This window comes from Scyliorhinus torazame, chromosome 30 (genome assembly GCF_047496885.1).
Source record: "Scyliorhinus torazame isolate Kashiwa2021f chromosome 30, sScyTor2.1, whole genome shotgun sequence".
NCBI lineage: Eukaryota > Metazoa > Chordata > Chondrichthyes > Carcharhiniformes > Scyliorhinidae > Scyliorhinus > Scyliorhinus torazame.
The window spans coordinates 32,753,237-32,779,130 of record NC_092736.1 but is presented as its reverse complement, the minus strand read 5'-3'; the positions used below and the strand labels follow the sequence as shown (position 1 = coordinate 32,779,130).

At 47.9% G+C, this 25,894-nt stretch overlaps 1 protein-coding gene across 2 annotated transcripts in view; it reads left to right on the top strand.

Annotated features, from left to right (window-relative positions):
* Positions 1 to 25,894, top strand: part of LOC140404489 (nuclear receptor ROR-alpha A) — a 1,004,264-nt gene that overhangs the window by 950,312 nt on the left and 28,058 nt on the right. For both annotated transcript variants that reach the window (XM_072493100.1, XM_072493101.1), the window contains 2 exons: positions 12,099 to 12,206; positions 22,834 to 22,944. In XM_072493100.1, coding sequence (XP_072349201.1) covers positions 12,099 to 12,206; positions 22,834 to 22,944 — 219 coding nt within the window. The remainder of the gene's footprint in view (positions 1 to 12,098; positions 12,207 to 22,833; positions 22,945 to 25,894) is intronic.

Here is a 25,894-nt window from a genome sequence, read left to right as displayed (position 1 = left end):
TGGTGAGTTTAGTTTGGGTCGGAGTTTGGTGAGTTAGATTGGGTCGGTGTTTGGTGAGTTAGATTGCATCTCGAGTACGGTGAGTTACATTTGGTCAGAGTCTGGAGAGTTAAATTGGGTCGGAGATTGGTGAGTTTAGATTGGGTCGGAGTTTGGCGAGTAAGATTGGGTCAGAGTGTGGTGCGTTATATTTGGTCTGAGTTTGGTGTGTTCGATTTGGTTGGAGTTTGGTGAGTTATGTTTGGTCGGAGTTTGGTGGGTTAGATTTGGTCGGAGTTTGGTGAGTTAGATTGGGTCGGTGTTTGGTGAGTTAGAGTGGGTTGGAGTTTGGTGAGTTGGAGTTGGTCAGAGTTTGGTGAGTTAGGTTGGGTTGGGAGTTTGGTGAGTTAGATTGCATCTCGAGTACGGTGAGTTACATTTGGTCAGAGTTTTGGTGAGTTAAATTGGGTCGGAGATTGGTGAGTTTAGATTGGGTCGGAGTTTGGTGAGTAAGATTTGGTCGGAGTTTGGTGAGTTAGATTTGGTCGGAGTTTGGTGAGTTAGATCGGGTCGGAGTTTGGTGAGTTAGATTAGTTCGGGAGTTTGGTGAGGTAGATTTGGTCGGAGCTTGGTGAGTTAGATTTGGGCGGAGTTTGGTGAATTTGATTGGGTCGGAGTTTTGTAAGTTAGATTGGGTTGGAGTTTGGTGCGTTAGATTTGGGCAGTGTTTGGCGAGTTAGATTGGGTCGGTGTTTGGTGAGTTAGATTGGGTCGGAGTTTGGTGAGTTACATTTGGTCGGAGTTTGGCGAGTTAGATTGGTTCGGAGTTTGGTGAGTTAGATTGGGTTGGAGTTTGGTGGGTTAGATTGCGTCGGAGTTTGGCGCGTTAGATTGGGTCGGAGTTTGGTGAGTTAGATTGGGTTGGAGTTTGGTGGGTTAGATTGCGTCGGAGTTTGGTGAGTTAGATTTGGTCGGAGTTTGGTAACTTAGATTGCATTGGAATTTTGGTGAATTAGATTTGGTCGCAGTTTGGTGCGTTAAATTTGGTCGGAGTTTGGTGAGTTAGTTTGCATTGTGAGTTTGGTGAATTAGATTTGGTCGCTGTTTGGTGCGTTAGATTTGGTCGGAGTTTGGTGAGTTAGATTGCATTGGGAGTCTGGTGAATTAGATTTGGTCGCAGTTTGGTTCGTTAGATTTGGTCGGAGTTTGGTGAGTTAGATTGCATTGGGAATTTGTTGAATTAGATTTGGTCGAAGTTTGGTGCGTTAGATTTGGTTGGCGTTTGGTGAGTTAGATTGCATTGGGAGTTTGGTGAATTAGATTTCGTTGGAGTTTGGTACGTCAGATTTGGTCGGAGTTTAGTGAGTTAGATTGGGTCGGAGTTTGGTGAGTTAGATTTGGATGGAGTTTGGTGAGTTAGATTGGGTCGGAGTTTGGTGGGTTAGATTGGGTCGGAGTTTGGTGAGTTAGATTGGGTCGGAGTTTGGTGAGTTAGATTTGGTTGGAGTTTGGTGAGTTAGATTGGGTCGGAGTTTGTTGAGTTAGATTGGGTCGGAGTTTGGTGAGTTAGATTGGGTCGGAGCTTGGTGAGTTAGATTTGGTCGGAGTTTGGTGAGTTAGATTGGGTCGGGAGTTTGGTGAGTTAGATTGGGTCGGAGTTTGGTGAGTTAGATTAGGCCGGGAGTTTGGTGAGGTAGATTTGGTCGGAGCTTGGTGAATTAGATTTGGGCGGAGCTTGGTGAGTTAGATTGGGTCTGAGTTTGGTAAGTTAGATTGGGTTGGGCGTTTGGTGGGTTAGATTGGGTCGGAGTTTGGTGAGTTAGATTAGGTCGGGAGTTTGGTGCGTTAGATTTGGGCGGAGCTTGGTGAGTTAGATTGGGTCTGAGTTTGGTGGGTTAGATTGCGTGGGAGTTTGGTGAGTTAGATTGCATTGGGAGTTTGGTGAATTAGATTTTGTAGGATTTTGGTGCGTTAGATTTGGTTGGCGTTTGGTGAGTTAGATTACATTGGGAGTTTGGTGAATTAGATTCCGTTGGAGTTTGGTGAGTTAGATTTGGTCGGAGTTTTGTACGTTAGATTTGGTCGGAGTTTGGTGAGTTAGATTGGGTCGGAGTTTGGTGGGTTAGATTTGATCGGAGTTTGGTGAGTTAGATTGGGTCGGAGTTTGGTTAGTTAAATTGGGTCGGGCGTTTTGTGGGCTAGATTGCATCCGGAGTTTGGTGAGTTTGATTTGGGCAGTGTTTGGCGAGTTAGATTGGGTCGGAGTTTGGTGAGTTAGATTGGGTCGGAGTTTGGTGAGTTAGATTGCATTGGGACTCTGGTGAATTAGATTTGGTTGGAGTTTGGAGAGTTAGATTTGGGCGGAGCTTGGTGAGTTAGATTGGGTCTGAGTTTGGTCAGTTAGATTGGGTCGGAGTTTGGTGAGTTTGGATTAGGTCAGAGTTTGGTGAGTTAGATTTGGTCGGAGTTTGGTGAGGTAGATTTGGTCGGAGCTTGGTGAGTTAGATTGGGTCTGAGTTTGGTAAGTTAGATTGGGTCGGAGTTTGGTGAGTTTGGGTTAGGTCGGAGTTTGGTGAGTTTGAGTGGGTCGGAGTTTGGCGGGTTAGATTGGGTCGGAGTTTGGTGAGTTATACTGCAACGGGAGTTTGGTGATTTAGATGGGCTTGGAGTTTGGTGAGTTAGATTGGGTCAGAGATTGGTAAGTTAGATTGGGTCGGAGGTTGGTGAGTTAGATTTGGTCGGAGTTTGGTGAGTTAGATTGGGTCGGAGTTTGGTGAGTTAGATTGGGTCGGAGTTTGGTGAGTTAGATTTGGTCGGAGTTTAGTGAGTTAGATTGGGTCGGAGTTTGTTGGGTTAGATTTGATCGGAGTTTGGTGAGTTAGATTGGGTCGGAGTTTGGTGGGTTAGATTTTGTCGGTATTTAGTGCGTTAGATTTGGTCGGAGTTTGGTGGGTTAGATTTGGCCGGAGTTTGGTGCGTTAGAGTTGGTGAGAGTTTGGTGAGTTTAGATTGGGTCGGAGTTTGGTGAGTTATATTGGGTCGGAGTTTGGTGAGTTAGATTGGGTCCGGGTTTGGTGAGTTAGATTGGGACGGAGTTTGCCGAGTTAGATTGGGATGGAGGTTGGTGAGTTATATTGGGTCGGGTGTTTGGTGAGTTAGATTGGGTCGAAATTTGGTGAGTTAGATTGGGTCGGAGTTTGGTGGGTTAGATTGGGTCGGAGTTTGGTGAGATAGATTGGGTCGGAGTTTGATGAGTTCGAATGGGTCGGAGTTTGGTGAGTTTGATTGAGTCGGGGTTTGGTAGGATAAATTATGTCAGAGTTTGATGAGTTAGAATGGGTCGGGGTTTGGCGCGTTAGATTGGGTCGGGGTTTGGCGCATTAGATTGGGTCAGAGTTTGCCGAGTTAGATTGGGTCGGAGGTTGGTGAGTTATATTCGGTCGGGAGTTTGGTGAGTTAGATTGGGTCGGAGTATGTTGAGTTAGATTGGGTCGGGGTATGTTGAGTTAGATTGGGTCGGAGTATGGTGAGTTAGATTGCAACGGGAGTTTGCTGAGTTCGAATGGGTCGGAGTTTGGTGCGTTAGATTTGGGCAGTGTTTGGCGAGTTAGATTGGTTCGGAGTTGGGTGAGTTAGATTGTGTCGGAGTTTGGTGAGTTAGATTTGGGCAGTGTTTGGCGAGTTAGATTGGTTCGGAGTTGGGTGAGTTAGATTGTGTCGGAGTTTGGTGAGTTAGATTTGGGCAGTGTTTGGCGAGTTAGATTGGTTCGGAGTTGGGTGAGTTAGATTGGGTCGGAGTTTGGTGAGTTAGATTGGGTCGGAGTTTGGTGAGTTAGATTGGGTCGGAGTTTGGTGAGTTAGATTGGGTCGGAGTTTGGTGAGTTAGATTGGGTCGGAGTTTGGTGAGTTAGATTGGGTCGGAGTTTGGTGAGTTAGATTGGGTCGGAGTTTGGTGAGTTAGATTGGGTCGGAGTTTGGTGAGTTAGATTGGGTCGGCGTTTGGTGGGTTAGATTGCGTCGGAGTTTGGTGAGATAGATTGGATCGGAGTATGGTGATTTGGATTTGTTCGGAGTTTGGTGAGTTAGATTGCATTGGAGTTTTGGTGAATTAGATTTGGTCGCAGTTTGGTACGTTAAATTTGGTCGGAGTTTGGTGAGTTAGTTGGCATTGGGAATTTGCTGAATTAGAATTCGTAGGATTTTGGTGCGTTAGATTTGGTCTGAGTTTGGTGAGTTAGATTGCATTGGGTGTTTGGTGAATTAGATTTGGTCGCAGTTTGGTGCGTTAGATTTGGTTGGCGTTTGGTGAGTTAGATTGCATTGGGTGTTTGGTGAATTAGATTTTGTTGGAGTTTGGTACGTCAGATTTGGTCGGCGTTTCGTACGTTAGATTTGGTCAGAGTTTGGTCAGTTAGATTGGGTCGGAGTTTGGTGAGTTCAATTTGATCGGAGTTTGGTGAGTTAGATTGGGTCGGAGTTTGGTGAGATAGATTGGGTCGGAGTTTGATGAGTTCGAATGGGTCGGAGTTTGGTGAGTTTGATTGAGTCGGGGTTTGGTAGGATAAATTATGTCAGAGTTTGATGAGTTAGAATGGGTCGGGGTTTGGCGCGTTAGATTGGGTCGGGGTTTGGCGCATTAGATTGGGTCAGAGTTTGCCGAGTTAGATTGGGTCGGAGGTTGGTGAGTTATATTCGGTCGGGAGTTTGGTGAGTTAGATTGGGTCGGAGTATGTTGAGTTAGATTGGGTCGGGGTATGTTGAGTTAGATTGGGTCGAAGTATGGTGAGTTAGATTGCAACGGGAGTTTGCTGAGTTCGAATGGGTCGGAGTTTGGTGCGTTAGATTTGGGCAGTGTTTGGCGAGTTAGATTGGTTCGGAGTTGGGTGAGTTAGATTGTGTCGGAGTTTGGTGAGTTAGATTTGGGCAGTGTTTGGCGAGTTAGATTGGTTCGGAGTTGGGTGAGTTAGATTGTGTCGGAGTTTGGTGAGTTAGATTTGGGCAGTGTTTGGCGAGTTAGATTGGTTCGGAGTTGGGTGAGTTAGATTGGGTCGGAGTTTGGTGAGTTAGATTGGGTCGGAGTTTGGTGAGTTAGATTGGGTCGGAGTATGGTGAGTTAGATTGCAACGGGAGTTTGCTGAGTTCGAATGGGTCGGAGTATGGTGCGTTAGATTTGGTCAGAGTTTGGTCAGTTAGATTGGGTCGGAGTTTGGTGAGTTCAATTTGATCGGAGTTTGGTGAGTTAGATTGGGTCGGAGTTTGGTGTGTTAGATTTTCTCGGAGTTTGTTGGGTTAGATTTGGTCGGAGTTTGGTGGATTAGATTTGGTCGGAGTTTGGTGAGTTTAGATTGGGTCGGAGTTTGGTGAGTTTAGATTTGGTCGGAGTTTGGTGGGTTAGATTTGGTCGGAGTTTGGTGAGTTTAGATTGGGTCGGGCTTTGGTGAGTTAGATTGTGTCGGGAGTTTGGTGAGTTAGATTGGGGCGGAGTTTGGTGAGTTAGATTTTGTCAGGAGTTTGGTGGGATAAATTGGGTTAGCATTTGATGTGTTAGAATGGGTCGCGGTTTGGCTGGTTAGATTGGATCAGAGTTTGCCGAGTTAGATTGGGTCGGAGTTTGGAGAGTTAGATTGGGTCGGAGTTTGGTGAGTTAGATTGGGTCCGAGTTTGGTGAGTTAGCTTGGGTCGGAGTTTGATGAGTTCGATTGGGTCGGAGTTTGTTGAGTTAGATTGGGTCGGAGTTTGGTGAGTTAGATTGGGTCAGAGTTTGCCGAGTTAGATTGGGTCGGAGGTTGGTGAGTTATATTTGGTCGGAGTTTGGTGCGTTAGATTTGGGCAGTGTTTGGCGAGTTAGATTGGGTCGGAGTTTGGTGAGTTAGATTTGGTCGGAGTTTGGTGAGTTAGATTGCATTGGGAGTTTGGTGAATTAGATTACGTTGGAGTTTGGTATGTTAGATTTGATCGGAGTTTTGTGAGTTAAATTGGGTCGTAGTTTGGTGGGTTAGATTTGGTCGGAGTTTGGTGAGTTAGATTGGGTCGGAGTTTGGTGAGTAGGAGTTGGTCAGAGTTTGGTGAGTTAGGTTGGGTTGGGAGTTTGGTGAGTTAGATTGCATCTCGAGTACAGTGAGTTAGATTTGGTCGGAGTTTGGTGAGTTAGATTGGGTCAGAGTTTGGTGAGTTAGATTGGGTCCGGGTTTGTTGAGTTAGCTTGGGTCGGAGTTTGATGAGTTCGATTGGGTCGGAGTTTGGTGGGATGAATTGGGTCGGAGTTTGATGAATTAGAATGGGTCGGGCTTTGGAGGGTTAGATTGGGTCAGAGTTTGCCGAGTTAGATTGGGTCGGAGTTTGGTGAGTTATATAGGGTCAGAGTTTGCCGAGTTAGATTGGGTCGGAGGTTGGTGAGTTATATTGGGTCGGGTGTTTGGTGAGTTAGATTGGTCGGAGTTTGGTGAGTTAGATTGGGCGGAGTTTGGTGAGTTAGATTGGGCGGAGTTTGGTGAGTTAGATTGGGCGGAGTTTGGTGAGTTAGATTGGGCGGAGTTTGGTGAGTTAGATTGGGTCGGAGTTTGGTGGGTTAGATTGGGTCGGAGTTTGGTGAGTTCGATTGGGTCGGAGTTTGGTGACTTCGGTTGGGTCGGAGTTTGGTGAGTTAGTTTGGGTCGTAGTTTGGTGGGTTAGATTGGGTCGGAGTATGGTGAATTCGATTGCAGCGGGAGTTTGGTGAGTTAGATTGGGTTGGAGTTTGGTGAGTTAGATTTGGGCAGTGTTTGGCGAGTTAGATTGGGTCGGAGTTTGGTGCGTTAGATTGGGTCGGAGTTTGGTGCGTTAGATTGGGTCGGAGTTTGGTTTGTTAGGTTTGGTCGGAGTTTGGTGGGTTAGGTTGGGTCGGAGTTTGGTTGGTTAGATTGCATTGGGAGCTTGGTGACTTAGATATGGTCGGAGTTTGGTGCGTTAGATTTGGTCGGAGTTTGGTGAGTTAAATTGCATCGGGAGTTTGGTGAGTTAGATTTGGTCGGAGTTTGATGAATTAAATTGGGTTGGAGTTTGGTGAGTTAGATTGGGGTGGAGTTTGGTGCGTTTAAATTGGGTCGGAGTTTGGTGAGTTAGATTGCATCGGGAGTTTGGTGAGTTAGATTGGGTGGGAGTTTGGTGAGTTTGATTGCAGCAGGAGTTTGGTGGGTTAGGTTGGGTCGGAGTTTGGTTGGTTAGATTACATTGGGAGCTTGGTGAGTTAGATATCGTCGGAGTTTGGTGGGTTAGATTTGGTCGGAGTTTGGTGAGTTAGATTGGGTTGGGAGTTTGGTGAGATAGATTGCAGCAGGAGTTTGGTGAGTTAGATTGGGTCGGAGTTTGGTGAGTTTGATTAGGTCGGAGTTTGGTGAGTTAGATTGTGTTGGATTTTGCTGGCTTAGATTGGGGCGGAGTTTGGTGAGTTAGATTGGGTCGGTGTTTGGTGAGTTAGATTGCATTGGGAGTTTGGTGAATTAGATTTCGTTGGAGTTTGGTGCGTTAGATTTGATCGGAGTTTTGTGAGTTAAATTGGTTCGTAGTTTGGTGGGTTAGATTTGGTCGGAGTTTGGTGAGTTAGATTGGGTTGGAGTTTGGTGAGTTAGATTTGGGCAGTGTTTGGCGAGTTAGATTGGGTTGGAGTTTGGTGCGTTAGATTGGGTCGGAGTTTGGTGCGTTAGATTGGGTCGGAGTTTGGTGAGTTTGTTTGGGTCGGAGTTTGGTTTGTTAGGTTTGGTCGGAGTTTGGTGGGTTAGGTTGGGTCGGAGTTTGGTTGGTTAGATTGCATTGGGAGCTTGGTGACTTAGATATGGTCGGAGTTTGGTGCGTTAGATTTGGTCGGAGTTTGGTGAGTTAAATTGCATCGGGAGTTTGGTGAGTTAGATTTGGTCGGAGTTTGATGAATTAAATTGGGTTGGAGTTTGGTGAGTTAGATTGGGGCGGAGTTTGGTGAGTTAGATTGGGGCGGAGTTTGGTGCGTTTAAATTGGGTCGGAGTTTGGTGAGTTAGATTGCATCGGGAGTTTGGTGAGTTAGATTGGGTCGGAGTTTGGTGGGTTAGGTTGGGTCGGAGTTTGGTGAGTTAGATTGGGTTGGATTTTGCTGGCTTAGATTGGGGCGGAGTTTGGTGAGTTAGATTGGGTCGGAGTTTGGTGAGTTAGATTGCATTGGGAGTTTGGTGAATTAGATTTCGTTGGAGTTTGGTGCGTTAGATTTGATCGGAGTTTTGTGAGTTAAATTGGGTCGTAGTTTGGTGGGTTAGATTTGGTCGGAGTTTGGTGAGTTAGATTGGGTCGGAGTTTGGTGAGTTAGATTGGGTCGTAGTTTGGTGGGTTAGATTGGGTCGGAGTTTGGTGGGTTAGATTGGGTCGGAGTTTGGTGCAATAGATTGGGTCGGAGTTTGGTGAGTTAGATTGTGTCGGAGTTTGGTGAGTTTGTTTGGGTTGGAGTTTGGTTTGTTAGGTTTGTTTGGAGTTTGGTTAGTTAGATTTGGTCGGAGTTTGGTGGGTTAGGTTGGGTCGGAGTTTGGTTGGTTAGATTGCATTGGGAGCTTGGTGAGTTAGATATGGTCGGAGTTTGGTGCGTTAGATTTGGTCGGAGTTTGGTGAGTTAGATATGGTCGGAGTTTGGTGCGTTAGATATGGTCGGAGTTTGGTGCGTTAGATTTGGTCGGAGTTTGGTGAGTTAAATTGCATCGTGAGTTTGGTGAGTTAGATTTGGTCGGAGTTTGATGAATTAAATTGGGTTGGGGTTTGGTGAGTTAGATTGGGGCGGAGTTTGGTGCGTTTAAATTGGGTCGGAGTTTGGTGAGTTAGATTGCATCGGGAGTTTGGTGAGTTAGATTGGGTAGGAGTTTGGTGAGTTAGATTGCAGCAGGAGTTTGGTGGGTTAGGTTGGGTCGGAGTTTGGTTGGTTCGATTGCATTGGGAGCTTGGTGAGTTAGATTTCGTCGGAGTTTGGTGCGTTAGATTTGGTCGGAGTTTGGTGAGTTAGATTGGGTTGGGAGTTTGGTGAGATAGATTGCAGCAGGAGTTTGGTTAGTTAGATTGGGGCGGAGTTTGATGAGTTAGATTGGGTCGGAGTTTGGTGAGTTAGATTGGGTCGTAGTTTGGTGGGTTAGATTGGGTCGGAGTTTGGTCGGTTAGATTGGGTCGGAGTTTGGTGCAATAGATTGGGTCGGAGTTTGGTGAGTTAGATTGTGTCGGAGTTTGGTGAGTTTGTTTGGGTTGGAGTTTGGTTTGTTAGGTTTGTTTGGAGTTTGGTTAGTTAGATTTGGTCGGAGTTTGGTGGGTTAGGTTGGGTCGGAGTTTGGTTGGTTAGATTGCATTGGGAGCTTGGTGAGTTAGATATGGTCGGAGTTTGGTGCGTTAGATTTGGTCGGAGTTTGGTGAGTTAGATATGGTCGGAGTTTGGTGCGTTAGATATGGTCGGAGTTTGGTGCGTTAGATTTGGTCGGAGTTTGGTGAGTTAAATTGCATCGTGAGTTTGGTGAGTTAGATTTGGTCGGAGTTTGATGAATTAAATTGGGTTGGGGTTTGGTGAGTTAGATTGGGGCGGAGTTTGGTGCGTTTAAATTGGGTCGGAGTTTGGTGAGTTAGATTGCATCGGGAGTTTGGTGAGTTAGATTGGGTAGGAGTTTGGTGAGTTAGATTGCAGCAGGGGTTTGGTGGGTTAGGTTGGGTCGGAGTTTGGTTGGTTCGATTGCATTGGGAGCTTGGTGAGTTAGATTTCGTCGGAGTTTGGTGCGTTAGATTTGGTCGGAGTTTGGTGAGTTAGATTGGGTTGGGAGTTTGGTGAGTTAGATTGGGTCGGAGTTTGGTGAGTTAGATTGGGTCGGAATTTGATGAGTTAGATTGGGTCGGAGTTTGGTGAGTTAGATTGCATTGGGAGTTTGGTGAATTAGATTTCGTTGGAGTTTGGTGCGTTAGATTTGATCGGAGTTTTGTGAGTTATATTGGGTCGGGTGTTTGGTGAGTTAGATTGGGTCGGAGTTTGGTCAGTTAGATTGGGTCGGAGTTTGGCGAGTTAGAGTGGGTCCGAGTTTGGTGAGTAGGAGTTGGTCAGAGTTTGGTGAGTTAGGTTGGGTTGGGAGTTTGGTGAGTTAGATTGCATCTCGAGTATGGTGAGTTAGATTGGGTCGGAGTTTGGTGAGTTAGATTGGGTCGGAGATTGTTGAGTTAGATTGGTTCGGAGTTTGGTGAGTTAGAGTGGGTCAGAGTTTGGTGAGTTAGCTTGGGTCCGAGTTTGGTGAGTTAGCTTGGGTCGGAGTTTGATGAGTTCAATTAGGTCGAAGTTTCTTGAGTTAGATTGGGTCAGAGTTTGGTGAAATCGATTGGGTCAGAGTTTGGTGAGTTAGCTTGGGTCGGAGTTTGATGAGTCCGATTGGGTCGGAGTTTGATGAGTTCGATTGAGTCGGGGTTTGGTGGGATGAATTGGGTCTGAGTTTGATGAATTAGAATGGGTCGGGCTTTGGCGGGTTAGATTGGGTCAGAGTTTGCCGAGTTAGATTGGGTCGGAGGTTGGTGAGTTAGATTGGTCGGAGTTTGGTGAGTTCGATTGGGTCGGCGTTTGGTGACTTAGGTTGGGTTGGAGTTCGGTGGGTTAGATTGGGTCGGAGTTTGGTGAGTTAGATTGGGTCGGAGTTAGGTGAATTAGATTGGGTCGGAGTTTGGTGAGTTAGATTGGGTCGGAGTTTGGTGGGTTAGATTTGGTCGGAGTTTGGTGAGTTAGATTGTGTCGGAGTTTGGTGAGTTAGATTGTGTCGGAGTTTGGTGAGTTAGATTGTGTCGGAGTTTGGTGAGTTAGATTGTGTCAGAGTTTGGTGAGTTTGTTTGGGTCGGAGTTTGGTTTGTTAGGTTTGGTTGGAGTTTGGTTAGTTAGATTTGGTCGGAGTTTGGTGGGTTAGGTTGGGTCGGAGTTTGGTTGGTTAGATTGCATTGGGAGCTTGGTGTGTTAGATTTGGTCGGAGTTTGGTGAGTTAGATTGCATCGGGAGTTTGGTGAGTTAGATTTGGTCGGAGTTTGATGAATTAAATTGGGTTGGAGTTTGGTGAGTTAGATTAGGGCGGAGTTTGGTGCGTTTAAATTGGGTCGGAGTTTGGTGAGTTAGATTGCATCGGGAGTTTGGTGAGTTAGATTGGGTAGGAGTTTGGTGAGTTAGATTGCATCGGGAGTTTGGTGAGTTAGATTTGGTCGGAGTTTGATGAATTAAATTGGGTTGGAGTTTGGTGAGTTAGATTGGGGCGGAGTTTGGTGCGTTTAAATTGGGTCGGAGTTTGGTGAGTTAGATTGCATCGGGAGTTTGGTGAGTTAGATTGGGTAGGAGTTTGGTGAGTTAGATTGCAGCAGGAGTTTGGTGGGTTAGGTTGGGTCGGAGTTTGGTTGGTTGGATTGCATTGGGATCTTGGTGAGTTAGATATTGTCAGAGTTTGGTGCGTTAGGTTTGGTCGGAGTTTGGTGAGTTAGATTGGGTTGGGAGTTTGGTGAGATAGATTGGGTTGGATTTTGCCGGCTTAGATTGGGTCGGGGTTTGGTGAGTTAGATTGGGTCGGGGTTTGGTGAATTAGATTGGGTCCGAGTTTGGTGGGTTAGATTGGGTCGGAGTTTGGTGAGTTAGATTTGGCTGGAGTTTAGTGAGTGATTTCAGTCGGAGTTTGGTGAGTTAGATTGGGTCCGAGTTTGGTGGGTTAGATTGGGTCCGAGTTTGGTGGGTTAGATTTGACCGGAGTTTAGTGAGTGAGTTTGAGTCGGAGTTCGGTGAGTTTTAATTGGGTTGGAGTTTGGTGTGATGGGGTAGGAGGAGGGGAGTTATTCCCTGCAGATCTTTTATAGCCAGTGTAGCCACCGTGGTGTAGTACAGAGTCTATTTCACTGTTGCCTTTTCTCTCTTTCATTGTCAATTATCTCATATCAGAGTGAAGAATAGGGAATTCACAAACATTGCTGATCAGCTGAAACGTCAAGCCGGTTGTGGAATTGAACCCACCACTGCTAATCCTGCGCTATGTGAGCGGTGAAAAGATCCTTATTCAAGTCTTCTCTAGTTTATGGTAACACAGAGTAATGATTAACAGTTACCGATACAAATTCTGAATTTCTGACTTTTTCTCCTGATTCACAGGTTCTTTAGAAGTTGTATTTGTCCGAATGTGTCGAGCCTTCGACCCACAGAATAATACAGTTTATTTTGACGGGAAGTATGCTGGTCCAGATATCTTCAAATCATTAGGTAAAGCGTAAACATGTCTTACTCTTCCTGGATAAGGAATCATATTGAGGCAGAGTCACGTATTATCACAGTCCTTTCAGTCAGAAAAACGTCACTGGGTCGGATTGATGAAGACCCACGGAGCAGTTCTGATATTCCTTGATATTCAACTGTGGGTTCGCCTGGGATTTAACCAGGGGAGAACCCAACATTCGCTTTACACTGGAAAAGCTCAGCAGGTCTGGCAGCATTTCCGGAGAGAGGAACAGAGTTAATGTTTCCAGTCCGTCTGACTCTTCTTCAGAGCTGGAGCGGGAAAGTTGTGATGGCTTTTATTTTGTTGAAGGAGATGGAGCAAAATACAAATCCAGGGCAGGGGGAGATCAGAGAGATTTGACAAATATGTCATAGGGCACAAGACAGAGAGAGTGTTAACGGTAGTGTCCAACACTGAAGAAGGTACTGAACCCTACAGAATCTGGTATGCTTCAATGAGAATAAGAACAGGAGGTCTTGTCATGTGAGAGAACCTTTAGGAAATGGGTGTTTAAGAAATGTACCTTTACGAAATGAGTGTTTATCAGTGCTGTCAGAGTATGGGTGGAGCTGGGCTGTCTGTCAGCTTTTTACTTTTGTTTTAGGCTGTTTGCTGCAGCTTGTGTTTTAGTTTCGTTTTCAGAGCTGGATAGCTGCAGTCACAGCCAGAATGTGTATTAAAGTCTCTCTCTGTAATTTAAAGACTGTAACTCGATCCTTTGGTGATTTAAATCTAATAACTGCTCTCAGTCGTGACTTTAACCTGATGTGCTTTTGTTTAACGTTTTTTGTTCAGTCTTATGGATGTTAAAAGGACAGTTTAGGATTACTTAGTGTTGTAGTCTTTGGGGGTTGTATTTGAATTAATGGTTGCTAAGATGTTCACTGTATGTTTTAAAAAGGTTAACTCGAGTTCATAGAATAAACATTGTTTTGCTTCAAAAAATACTTTTCCATTTCTGCTGTACCACACCTGTAGAGTGGGCCGTGTGCTCCCCATACCACAATCTATTAAAAGTTGTGGGTCAGGTGAACTCATACACTTTGGGGTTCTCTAAACCCTGGCCCATAACAGTCTCCATAGAATTCTTACGGTGCAGAAGGAGGCCATTCAGCCCATTGAGTCTGCACCAACCCTCTGAAAGAGTACCCTACCTACATCCACTCCCCTGCCCTATCCCTGTAACCCCACCTAACCTGCACATCTTTGGACACTAAGGGGCAATTTAGCATGGCCAATCCATGTAACCTGCAGATCTTTGGACTGTGCGAGGAAACCGGAGGAAACCCGTGCAGACGCAGACACTGGGAGAACGTGCAACCTCCACATAGACGGCCACCCAAGGCCGGAACCTAACCTGGGTCCCTGCCGCTGTGAGGCAGCAGTGCTAACCACTGGGCCATTTCTATTACCCACATTCCTACTGCGACAGTGTGTGCTATATACAAAATGGTTGTCCTCTCCCTTCTCCCCACCATGATTCCTTTTCCTTGTCCAATACCCTGGCCAATGTAAAATGCACGGAGCTGCCCTCAGTCACCCCCCACCCCCCCACCCCCCTCCCAACCCAGGCACCTGGGGAAAGGGATAGCTGGAATCACACGTTGATATATCTCCTCAGGGAGGGGGAGAACTTCCACCAGATTATTATTTTCCTGAGCGAGGAGAAGTCTTGATCGTTCAAAGGTTGACCCAGCTGCTTGTGTTGTCGTGTGCCATTTTCAGAGCTCAGATTAATGTCTCCAATGGTGCAGCCCCCCTGGAATCGCTGGACAACTTTCACCCTCTCCTGCCGCACAAACCTGGCGGAGCCAGAGGTGAAAGACATGAAGCCTGTCGCGATGTGAAAATGCTATTTATACAAACCCAGTCCATCGGTCTCGGGGGAACATCTGTGTATTATGGTGTAACCTTGCAAGAGAGGGGGGGGCTACAGTGAGTGCTCACAGGAGCCAATGAATTCTTCCCTCTGACAGTTATGGGTTGAAATGAAAAATGAGCTGCTGAGAAAAGGTTTCCACTGATTACAGGTGACAGGACAAAGTTGCCCCGCGATTCGCAGCAGACACTAAAACTTAACTCTTCATTTTGGAAGCTTGAGTGGAGTTTTTAACTTCGGGGTTTGTGCGTGATTCGAGGCGGCGGTTCCTAATTCGCGTGAAGGATAAGCTAATGCGGTTAGGCCGCTGACCGTGTGGGCGGAATTTTAATGGAACAGATTTGTTTCCAGCTGGGTGGCGGCTGTGTTAGGAATGGGTTAACAGACCTTCCAGTTAAAACTAATTTGATGTCTATTATCCAATAGAAGTCACTGATATATAAAGGGTTTACAGCTGGCACTGTTTGTTGGTGGAAATTTGTGTGTGAAGTTGGATGCGGTCAAAGGGGCCTAAGTGGGTTGTACATGGTACATACTGCTACCGCTGTACACTGATGGTGGAGAGACTAAATGTTTAAGGTTGTGGATGGGGTGCCAATTTAGTGGGGCTGCTTTGTCCTGGATGGTGTCGAGCCTCTTGAGTATTGTTGGAGCTGCGCTCATCCAGGTGAGTGGTGAGTATTCCATCACACTCCTGACTTGTGCCTTGTAGACGGGGAACGGGCTTTGGGCAATCTGGAGCTGGGTCTCTACCCACAGAATTCCCAGCCTCAGAATTGCCGCAGTATTTAACTGGCTGGTGGAGTTCAGCTTCCGGTCAATGGCTTTTTTAAATGTATATGGGTATCGCTGGCCAGGCCAGCATTTATTACCCATCCCCAATTGCCCCTTGAGAAGGTGGTGGTGAGCTGCCTTCTTGAACTGCTGCAGTCCCTGTGGTGTAGGTACACCCACAGTGCTGTTAGGGAGGGACCCAAAAGCTACAGGATGTTGATGGTGGGAGATTCAGTGATGGTAATCTAGCGAATCATAGAATTTACAGTGCAGAAGGAGGCCATTCGGCCCATCGAGTCTGCACCGGCTCTTGGAAAGAGCACCCTACCCAAGCCCACACCTCCACCCTATTCCCAGATCCCAGTAACCTCACCCAACACTAAGGGCAATTTAGCATAGCCAATCCACCTAACCTGCACATGTTTGGAACGTCAAGGGTTGATGGTCTGATTTTCTCTTGATGGAGATGGTCATTCTCTGGCATTTGTGTGGCTCGAAAATGGTGTTTGCCACTTATCACCACAGCCCTGAATGTTGTCCAGGCCCTGCTGCATATGGACATAGACTGTTTCAGTATCTGAGGAGTCACTGTTTGATTGGCTGATGCTCGCTCCAATGTATTCGGCCTGATCCTGACGACTACCTCACTCACAACGCACGCTAATCTTTCAGACTTGGATCTGAACCCTTTAGCTCTAAATGTTTTACGCTGTAACTTGCTGGCAGTGTGAACTGATAACTCTGCAGAGTGCAGTGGGGCACTTGGAATCTCGTTGATGATGGGATTAACAGTCTCTTAATCAATGAGATTCAAGGATTGAGAAAGTTGGAGGAAAAATCAAGATTTTCTGTCTCATGTTTGGCAACCTAATATGTTCCCAAAAAAATGATGTACTAAATAAAAACATGCTCAATGAAAATCAGTTTCCCAGAAATAATCCTGTAATTAGGGAAGGTGACATTTCTGTCCTCTCGCTCACCGCTTCCCTCCCCTGACACTCCTGCCCACTGCCCTTCCTGATCATCCCACTCACCGCTTCCAGCTATCCGTGTTACACCCTCCCTCCCTCCCGTTGCCCTTACACTGAGGCCCCACTCACAACAAAGCTTGGGAGGGGGAGGAAAGCGGAAGCAGATGGGTGTCAGGAGAGGGAAGTGACCAGCGAGCAGGAGACGGAGGGTTGGAGAATGCTCAGGTGAGTCAGGAGGGAGCACAAGAATTGTGGGAGTGAAACAAAGAGTGAGAGGGAGCAAAGGAAAGCAGCAGGTGGGAGGGAGAGAGAGAGGACCCTGTGTCTGGGAGGCAGGGAGAGGGCCCTGTGCCTGGGAGACAGTGAGAGGGCCCTGTGTCTGGGAGACAGTGAGATGGCCCTGTCTCTGGGAGGCAGGGAGTGGGCGGTGTCTGGGAGGCAGGCAGAGGGCCCTGTGTCTGGGAGGCAGGGAGATGGCCCTGTGTCTGGGAGACAGTGAGAGGGCCCTGTGTCTGGGAGACAGTGAGAGGGCCCTGTGTCTGGGAGGCAGGGAGAGGGCCCTGTGTCTGGGAGACAGTGAGAGGGCCCTGTGTCTGGGAGGCAGGGAGAGGGCCCTGTGTCTGGGAGGCAGGGAGAGGGCCTTGTGTCTGGGAGGCAGGGAGAGGGCCCTGTGTCTGGGAGGCAGGGAGAGGGCCCTGTGTCTGGGAGGCAGGGAGAGGGCCCTGTGTCTGGGAGGCAGGGAGAGGGCCCTGTCTCTGGGAGGCAGGGAGAGGGCCCTGTGTCTGGGAGGCAGGGAGTGGGCGGTGTCTGGGAGGCAGGCAGAGGGCCCCGTGTCTGGGAGGCAGGGAGAGGGCCCTGTGTCTGGGAGGCAGGGAGAGGGCCCTGTGTCTGGGAGACAGGGAGAGGGCCCTGTGTCTGGGAGACAGGGAGAGGGCCCTGTGCCTGGGAGGCAGGGAGAGGGCCCTGTCTCTGGGAGGCAGGGAGAGGACCCTGTGCCTGGGAGACAGGGAGAGGGCCCTGTGCCTGGGAGACAGGGAGAGGGCCCTGTCTCTGGGAGGCAGGGAGAGGACCCTGTGCCTGGGAGGCAGGGAGAGGGCCCTGTGCCTGGGAGGCAGGGAGAGGGCCCTGTGTCTGGGAGACAGGGAGAGGGCCCTGTGCCTGGGAGACAGGGAGAGGGCCCTGTGTCTGGGAGGCAGTGAGAGGACCCTGTGCCTGGGAGGCAGGGAGAGGACCCTGTGCCTGGGAGGCAGGGAGAGGACCCTGTGCCTGGGAGGCAGGGAGAGGACCCTGTGCCTGGGAGGCAGGGAGAGGACCCTGTGCCTGGGAGGCAGGGAGAGGACCCTGTGCCTGGGAGGCAGGGAGAGGACCCTGTGCCTGGGAGGCAGGGAGAGGACCCTGTGCCTGGGAGGCAGGGAGAGGACCCTGTGCCTGGGAGGCAGGGAGAGGACCCTGTGCCTGGGAGGCAGGGAGAGGACCCTGTGCCTGGGAGGCAGGGAGAGGACCCTGTGCCTGGGAGGCAGGGAGAGGACCCTGTGCCTGGGAGGCAGGGAGAGGACCCTGTGCCTGGGAGGCAGGGAGAGGACCCTGTGCCTGGGAGGCAGGGAGAGGACCCTGTGCCTGGGAGGCAGGGAGAGGACCCTGTGCCTGGGAGGCAGGGAGAGGACCCTGTGCCTGGGAGGCAGGGAGAGGACCCTGTGCCTGGGAGGCAGGGAGAGGACCCTGTGCCTGGGAGGCAGGGAGAGGGCCCTGTGTCTGGGAGGCAGGGAGAGGGCCCTGTGCCTGGGGGGCAGGCAGAGGGCCCTGTGTCTGGGAGGCAGGCAGGGGGCCCTGTGTCTGGGAGGCAGGGAGAGGGCCCTGTGTCTGGGAGGCAGGGAGTGTGCGGTGTCCGGGAGGCAGGGAGAGGACCCTGTGTCTGGGAGGCAGGAAGAGGACCCTGTGTCTGGGAGGCAGGGAGAGGACCCTGTGTTTGGGAGGCAGGGAGAGGACCCTGTGTTTGGGAGGTAGGAAGAGGACCCTGTGTCTGGGAGGCAGGGAGAGGACCCTGTGCCTGGGAGGCAGGCAGAGGACCCTGTGTCTGGGAGGCAGGGAGAGGACCCTGTGTCTGGGACAGTTGTGGGATGGAAGCGACAGATGGGAAGATGGGAGGAGGGAGGTGGTGAGCAGGAGGAAGGGAGAGGGAGTGGAACGGAGGGAAAGGACGACATTCAGAAGGGTCGGCAGAGGGAAACGGCGAACGGGAAGGTTGGGGAAGAGAAGTGGCCAATCGTGAAGCAGCAATTTGTATTTGGAAAAGACTGAGCATGTGCAGTAACTGCACTAAAATAGAAATGGAGGCAAGCCAATCGGGGTACTCCCCTCATTCACAAAACACGCTGATTCGAAAATGCATTTAAAACCTATTCGAAGGATACCTCGAAGTGAGCTGGACTCAACCCGTGTACAAAAAGATTCAATAAGAGAGAGAAAGAAGGACAAGGTGGAGTGAGGAGACTCTATAGAGAAGTGCAGGAAAATAGTGCAACAACTGAACAATGACTTCACAGAAGAAGATACAGAAAATCTCCCAGCAATACTTGGCATCTAATGGACTTGTGAGATTGAGGCAGTGAAAGACAATTATTGTGGTGAAGAGGTAATAGTTGAAACGTTGACTGGATTGATGGTTGATTAGTCTCCTGGACAAGACGAGCTACTGAAATGGTTCCTGCAGACTGAAAAGTCACAAATTGGCTAACCGGCAGAAAGCAGAGACGAGGAATGGATGGGTCATTCTCCGGATGGAAGGCTGTTAAAAGTGAGCCAGCTACAGTGCAGACTTTGTTTGCACTGAGTGCTGAATTTGGTGCATTTGAGTGCTATAGTCAGAGTTTGGTGACTGAGAGAGTATGAGGGTTCATTTTTATCTAAGGTCTAGTCTTTCTTTTATTTAGTTAATTAACTTAAAAGTTGCTGTTTGGTTTAGAAGAAGGTGAATTTTCAATCAGCTTTAAACAAAGGTTCTACTTGTAGATACTTGCAGCTGGAGCTTGTTAGTTAGTTAATTGGATTAGGCCAGTTTTCAGAGGCTAGAGTCACAGTATAAAGGTGAGCCAGCTGCAGTGCAGACTTTGTTTGCACTGAGTGCTGAATTTGGGTGTATTTGTGTGAGAGTTTGGTGACTGAGGGAGTTAGGTGAGGAGGGAGTAAAGTGCTCCTTTCATTTCATTTCCTACATTTCCTCAAAGAGCCTGAAGGGAGCCGGGAGTTTACAGAGAGTGCAGCTGACTGGGGCAGAGTCTGAGGGCGGAGTTCCAATTGGCTTGTCTATGTGTCCTTGATATGTATGTCCCTGTCAGGCAGGGAAGAGATGGTCGAGTGAGGGAACCATGGTTGACAAGAGAGGTTGAATGTCTTTTTAAGAGGAAGAAGGAGACTTATGTAAGGCTGAGGAAACAAGGTTCAGGCAGGGTACTGGAGGGATACAAGATAGCCAGGAGGGAACTGAAGAAAGGGATTAGGAGAGCTAAGAAAGGGCATGAAAAATCTTTGGCGGGTAGGATCAAGGAAAACCCCAAGGCCTTTTACACAAACGTGAGAAATATGAGAATGACTAGAGCAAGGGTAGGTCCGATCAAAGACAGTAGCGGGAGATTGTGTATTGAGTCTGAAGAGATAGGCGAGATCTTGAACGAGTACTTTTCTTCAGTATTTATGAATGAGCGGGGCCATATTGTTGCAGAAGACAGTGTGAAACAGACTGGTAAGCTCGAGGAGATACTTGTTAGGAATGAAGATATGTTGGGCATTTTGAAAAACTTGAGGATAGACAAGTCCCCTGGGCCTGACGGGATATTTCCAAGGATTCTATGGGAAGCAAGAGATGAAATTGCAGAGCCGTTGCCAATGATCTTTTCGTCCTCGCTGTCAACAGGGGTGGTACCAGGGGATTGGAGAGTGGCGAATGTCGTGCCCCTGTTCAAAAAAGGGAATAGGGATAACCCTGGGAATTACAGGCCAGTTAGTCTTACTTCGGTGGTAGGCAAAGTAATGGAAATGGTTCTGAGGGATAGGATTTCTGAGCATCTGGAAAGACACTGCTTGTTTAGGGATAGTCAGCACGGATTTGTGAGGGATCGCTCTTGCCCTCAAGTCTTATTGAATTCTTTGAGGTGGTGACGAAGCACGTGGATGTAGGTAAAGCAGTGGATGTAGTGTACATGGATTTTAGTAAGGCATTTGATAAGGTTTCCCATGGTAGACTTCTGCAGAAAGTAAGGAGGCATGGGATAGTGGGAAATTTGGCCAGTTGGATAACGAACCGGCTAACCGATAGAAGTCAGAGAGTGGTGGTGGATGGCAAATATTCAGCCTGGAGCCCAGTTACCCCAGTGGCGTACCGCAGGGATCAGTTCTGGGTCCTCTGCTGTTTGTGATTTTCATTAATGACTTGGATGAGGGAGTTGAAGGGTGGTTCAGTAAATTTGCAGGCGGTACGAAGATTGGTGGAGATGTGGATAGTGAGGAGGGCTGTTGTCGGCTGCAAAGAGACATAGATAGGATGCAGAGCTGGGCTGAGAAGTGGCAGATGGAGTTTAACCCTGAAAAGTGTGAGGTTGTCCATTTTGGAAGGACAAATATGAATGCAGAATACAGGGTTAACGGTAGAGTTCTTGGCAATGTGGAAGAGCAGAGAGATCTTGGGGTCTATGTTCATACATCTTTGAAAGTTGCCACTCAAGTGGATAGAGCTGTGAAGAAGGCCTATGGTGTGCTAGCGATCATTAGCAGAGGGATTGAATTTAAGAGCCGTGAGGTGATGATGCAGCTTTACAAAACCTTGGTACGGCCACATTTGGAGTACTGTGTGCAGTTCTGGTCGCCTCATTTTAGGAAGGATGTGGAAGCTTTGGAAAAGGTGCAAAGGAGATTTACCGGGATGTTGCTTGGAATGGAGAGTAGGTCTTACAAGGAAAGATTGAGGATGCTAGGCCTTTTCTCATTAGAACGGAGAAGGATGAGTGGCGACTTGATAGAGGTTTATAAGATGATCAGGGGAATAGATAGAGTAGACAGTCAGAGACTTTTTCCCCAGGTGGAACAAACCATTACAAGGGGACATAAAATTAAGGTCATTGGTGGAAGATGTAGGGGGGAATGTCAGAGGTAGGTTCTTTACCCAGAGAGTAGTGGGGGCATGGAATGCACTGCCTGTGGAAGTAGTTGAGTCGGAAACATTTAGGACTTTCAAGTGGCTATTAGATAGGTACATGGATTACGGTAGAATGACTGGGTGTAGATTAATTTATTCTTAATCTAGGACAAACGTTTGGTACAATATCGTGGGCCAAAGGGCCTGTTCTGTGCTGTATTTTTCTATGTTCTATGTTACTTATGGGCTCCTGTGAGGATCCATACTGGGTTCACAATCGGTATAAATCATAGAATCCCTACAGTGCAGAAGGAGGCCATTCGGCCCATCGAGTCTGCACCGACCCTCCGGAAGACCAGTTGAGCATGGCCAATCCACCTAACCCGCACATCTTTGGACTGTGGGAGGAAACCGGAGCACCCAGAGGAAACCCACGCAGACACTGGGAGGACGTGCAGACTCCACACAAGACAGTTGCCCAAGGCCGGAATTGAACCCGGGTCCCGGGCATTGTGAGGCACCAATGCTGATCACTGTGCCGCCCAAATGATTTGGACTTGGGACCCCATTATAGTATTTCCAGATTTGCAAATGACACAAAACTGGGTGGGAATGTAAGTTGCGAAGGTTAAGCGAATGGGCTGGAACATGACAGATCGAACACAAGTCAATAAATGCAATGTTGATCACTTTGGTAGAAAAAACATCAAGGCAGAATATTTCTTAAACAGTGAGAGGTTGGGAAGTGTTGGTGTCCAAGGGAAACTGGGTGTCCTTGTTCATGAGTAACTGAAAGTTAGGATGTTGGTGTAGCAAGCTATAAGGAAGGCAAATGGTATGTTGGCCGTCATTACAAGAGGATTTGTGTACAGGAGTAAAGATGTCTTGTTGCAATGGTATAGAGCCTTGGTGATACCGCAACCTGGAGCATTGCGTACAGCATTGGCCTCCTTATCTAAGGAAGGATATACTTGACACGGGGGGTGTTCAATAGATGTTCATTAGATTAATCCCTGGGTTGGCGGGGCTGTTTTGTGAGGAGAAATTGAAGAGTATTGAAGAATGAGAGGTGATCGCATTGAAACTTGCAAAGTTCTCACAGAGTGTGATGGGGTGGATGTGGATAAGGTGAATCCCCTGGCTGGTGAGTCTAGAACCAGGGGACACAGTTCATGTGAATGGAATTTCATTTCATTTGATTTCAGTCTCAGAATAAGGGACCATATAGCACCGTGAAGAGGAGGAATTTCTTGCAATTGGTTCCAGATTTCACCCTCTATTTCTGTTTCTTCCGACAAAAAGGAAAATTAAGAAAAAAAACATTTAAAATTTACCATTTAAAAAAATCTCTGAAGAAAAAATTATTGACCGAAAGAATGGGATTGTTGCTTTTGTGACAGAGTTTGCTTGCCATGTTTCAACAATTAACACATTGTTAAAACGATGCTTACGCCATTAAGTTCCAGATTTAACTTTCCGCAGTAGGTTTCATGGACAATTAACGTTAATGAAAAGGAGAGCGCTAAGGCGGAGATGACCTTTGTGTGAAGAAAATGACAGGGCAGCATAAATCAACCAGCGTAAATCATAGGTTCTACAATAACGCATTCTAGTCTGATGCCTCCATCATGAATGTAAAGTGTTTGATAAACTATTATGTGGTTTGAAGCAGGCTTTCTTCGCATTGGACAGGCTCCAAATCTTTGCAAACTATTTGAAATACGAGTTATTTGTTGAATTATATGTTTCACTAATGATGAAGTTCAAACATTTTCATCAATCTACATAAGTACACCAAACTGGTCCATTTGGGATAAAAATTGATGTGCTAATTGTTTGTCCGTCCTTTTGCCTGACAGGTTGTGATGATTTGATCAACTCCATCTTTGACTTTGGTAAAAATTTGTGCGCATTGCACCTAGTGGAGGATGAGGTTGCCTTGTTTTCTGCGTATGTGCTGATTTCGGCAGGTGAGACCCACAGGAAACTCATTTAATGTTCTTTCTCGGCAAATTTTTCCCCTACTTTACTCCCTACCATCCATTGCTTTTGCGCTTTGTGTCATGTTCAGTGATTCGTTTGGATTGATTGTGTGAGTCTGCTTACTTTTGATGCTCACTGTGTTTGACTGGTTAAGCCTGGGTGTGGATTCTGGGAAAAGCAAACAAAGCTGCAGAAAAAGCTACAAGATCGAGAAATACGGAGTAACCACTTTTGAACCACCTGTAGCCTGTCGCACACATGGAAACTAGTGCCGTCTCTACCAAGCGCTGAGATAAAAAAGATACGGCACCTTGTTTGCCAGATGCGGCTCTGCAAGATTTTGTGAGGGAGTAATGCCGATCAGATATCCTGGTGATGTCGGAATTGTCGATTCACTGCTATTCTGAGCATTTGGCATTCCTTTCAACTGTTGGAAAACCAACACTGCCACCATGGCATGGTGGCTTCCGTTCCGAGTTCTCTGAAAAGGCAATTCTTCACCTGAAATAGACAGCGGAATGTCCAGCTGCATTCCTCTGTCTTGTTTCCCCATGAGATCCACACCTGGGATGGTCAACACCTAGCTTCACAGAGTTGTTGCATTCCAGGGCAGCACGGTGGCGCAGTGGGTTAGCAGTGTGGCCACACGGCGCTGAGGACCCAGGTTCGATCCCAGCTCCGGGTCACTGTCCGTGTGGAGTTTGCACATTCTCCCCGCGTCTGCGTGGGTTTCGCCCCCACAGCACAAAGATGTGCAGGTTAGGTGGATTGGCCACGCTAAATTGCCCCTTAATTGGGGAAAATGAATTGGATACTCTAAATTTATAAAAAAGAAAACAAAAATGAGTTGTTGCATTCTGGCACAACTCCCACTGGTGGCCAATCTCCCAAGAAGTTTTCCAAGGAACATTATTAAACAAAACTAATGAAATGAAACCAAAACGCATAATGAGATATTGCAACAAGCAAATAAAAGCTTGTTGAAAGAGACAGCTACCCCCCCTCCCCCTTCCCTTCCCCCCCCCCCCCCCCCCAGCATGCTTTCCGGCGGAGGCGGCGCTGGCTCGCTATTGGCTGCTGGCGTTTTGTGTGGTTCGCCAGTCCCGCCATGCTATCGGCGGGACTGGAAGATACCGCTAGCGGGAAAGAGCTGTATCATCCCACCCACAAGTTCTAATCAGCGTCTTGAGTGGAGGGTACAGAGAGCAGGTTGGAGAGGTTTAGCAATCAAAATTCCTGAGCTTGAGGCCCAGGCGGTTGAAGTTATGGAGATGGGCGAGAGGCCAGAGGTAGAGGGCCAATTTGGAGAAGCCCAGACATCTCCATGGATTGTCTGCAGCGGAGGAGATTACAGAGCCGCAAGGGGATGAGAATTTTTTAATCGAGTGGTTGCTTGACTGAGGGGTGGCGAGCACAGAGTGATCCCAAACCGTTCACCTCAATAATAGGCAGCCAAAGTGGGGAATTGGCTGCGGGTGGGCGAGGCGGTGCTGTGTTTTACGAGTAATTTGAGTCTCCAAGCTTGGAAAATGCAATCTCTGTTACTTCACTAAATTAGTAACTTGAACCAGATAAGCCAATTAATTAACAAAATTATAATAATTGATTTAATTTTGAAATATTAACCGATTAGCTAATCCAATAAAATCGTGCCTCTGCTGGACAACCATGTCTGCGATTAGTGTTTGCAACTAAAGCATCTTCGTCTCCGAGTTGTTGACCTGGAATCTGAGCTTCCGGCATTGCGGAGCATCAGGGAGGGGGGACTACCTGGACGCTGTTCCAGGAGGCGGTCATCCCGTAGGTGAGGCCGAACATTAGAGTGGGGCAATGGTCAGGGAGCAGGGTGTGGCTTGGAGTGAGGCAGGTATGGAGGGCCAACATGGAAGGGCCTCGGTCCCTTGACTTTAGCCAACAGGTAGGAGGTACGTACTACCTCATTTCCTTGGATTGCCAGCTTGCCGTGGTGGAGAGACTTGGATGTTCCATTGATCCCAAGAGCAATGCCGTGGGGAGTCTTCAGCGCCTGGTAGGGTCACCCCTGGGGGTAAGGTCAGAGGGGAGGAACCAGACACCGCGCAATCCAAAAGAAGTCCTCAATGGCGGATCAGTCACTCGTGTGGTATCAACGGCTGTGATGGCGGGTGAGTAAATTTGCAGACGATACTAAAGTCGGTGGTGTTGTCGATAGTGTGGAAGGAAGTAGCAGGTTACAGAGGGATATAGATAAGCTGCAGAGCTGGGCTGAGAGGTGGCAAATGGAGTTTAATGTAGAGAAGTGTGAGGTGATTCACTTTGGAAGGAAAAACAGGAATGTGGAATATTTGGCTAATGGAAAAGTTCTTGAAAGTGTGGATGAGCAGAGGGATCTCGGTGTCCATGTACATAGATCCCTGAAAGTTGCCACCCAGGTTGATAGGGTGGTGAAGAAGGCCTATGGAGTGTTGGCCTTTATTGGTAGAGGGATTGAGTTCCGGAGTCGGGAGGTCATGTTGCAGCTGTACAGAACTCTGGTACGGCCGCATTTAGAGTATTGCGTACAGTTCTGGTCACCGCATTATAGGAAGGACGTGGAGGCTTTGGAGCGGGTGCAGAGGAGATTTACCAGGATGTTGCCTGGTATGGAGGGAAAATCTTATGAGGAAAGGCTGATGGACTTGAGGTTGTTTTCGTTAGAGAGAAGAAGGTTAAGAGGAGACTTAATAGAGGCATACAAAATGATCAGAGGGTTAGATAGGGTAGACAGTGAGAGCCTTCTCCCGCGGATGGAAATGGCTGGCACGAGGGGACATAGCCTTAAACTGAGGGGTAATAGATATAGGACAGAGGTCAGGGGTAGGTTCTTTACGCAAAGAGTAGTGAGGCCGTGGAATGCCCTACCTGCTACAGTGGTGAACTCGCCAACATTGAGGGCATTTAAAAGTTTATTGGATAAAC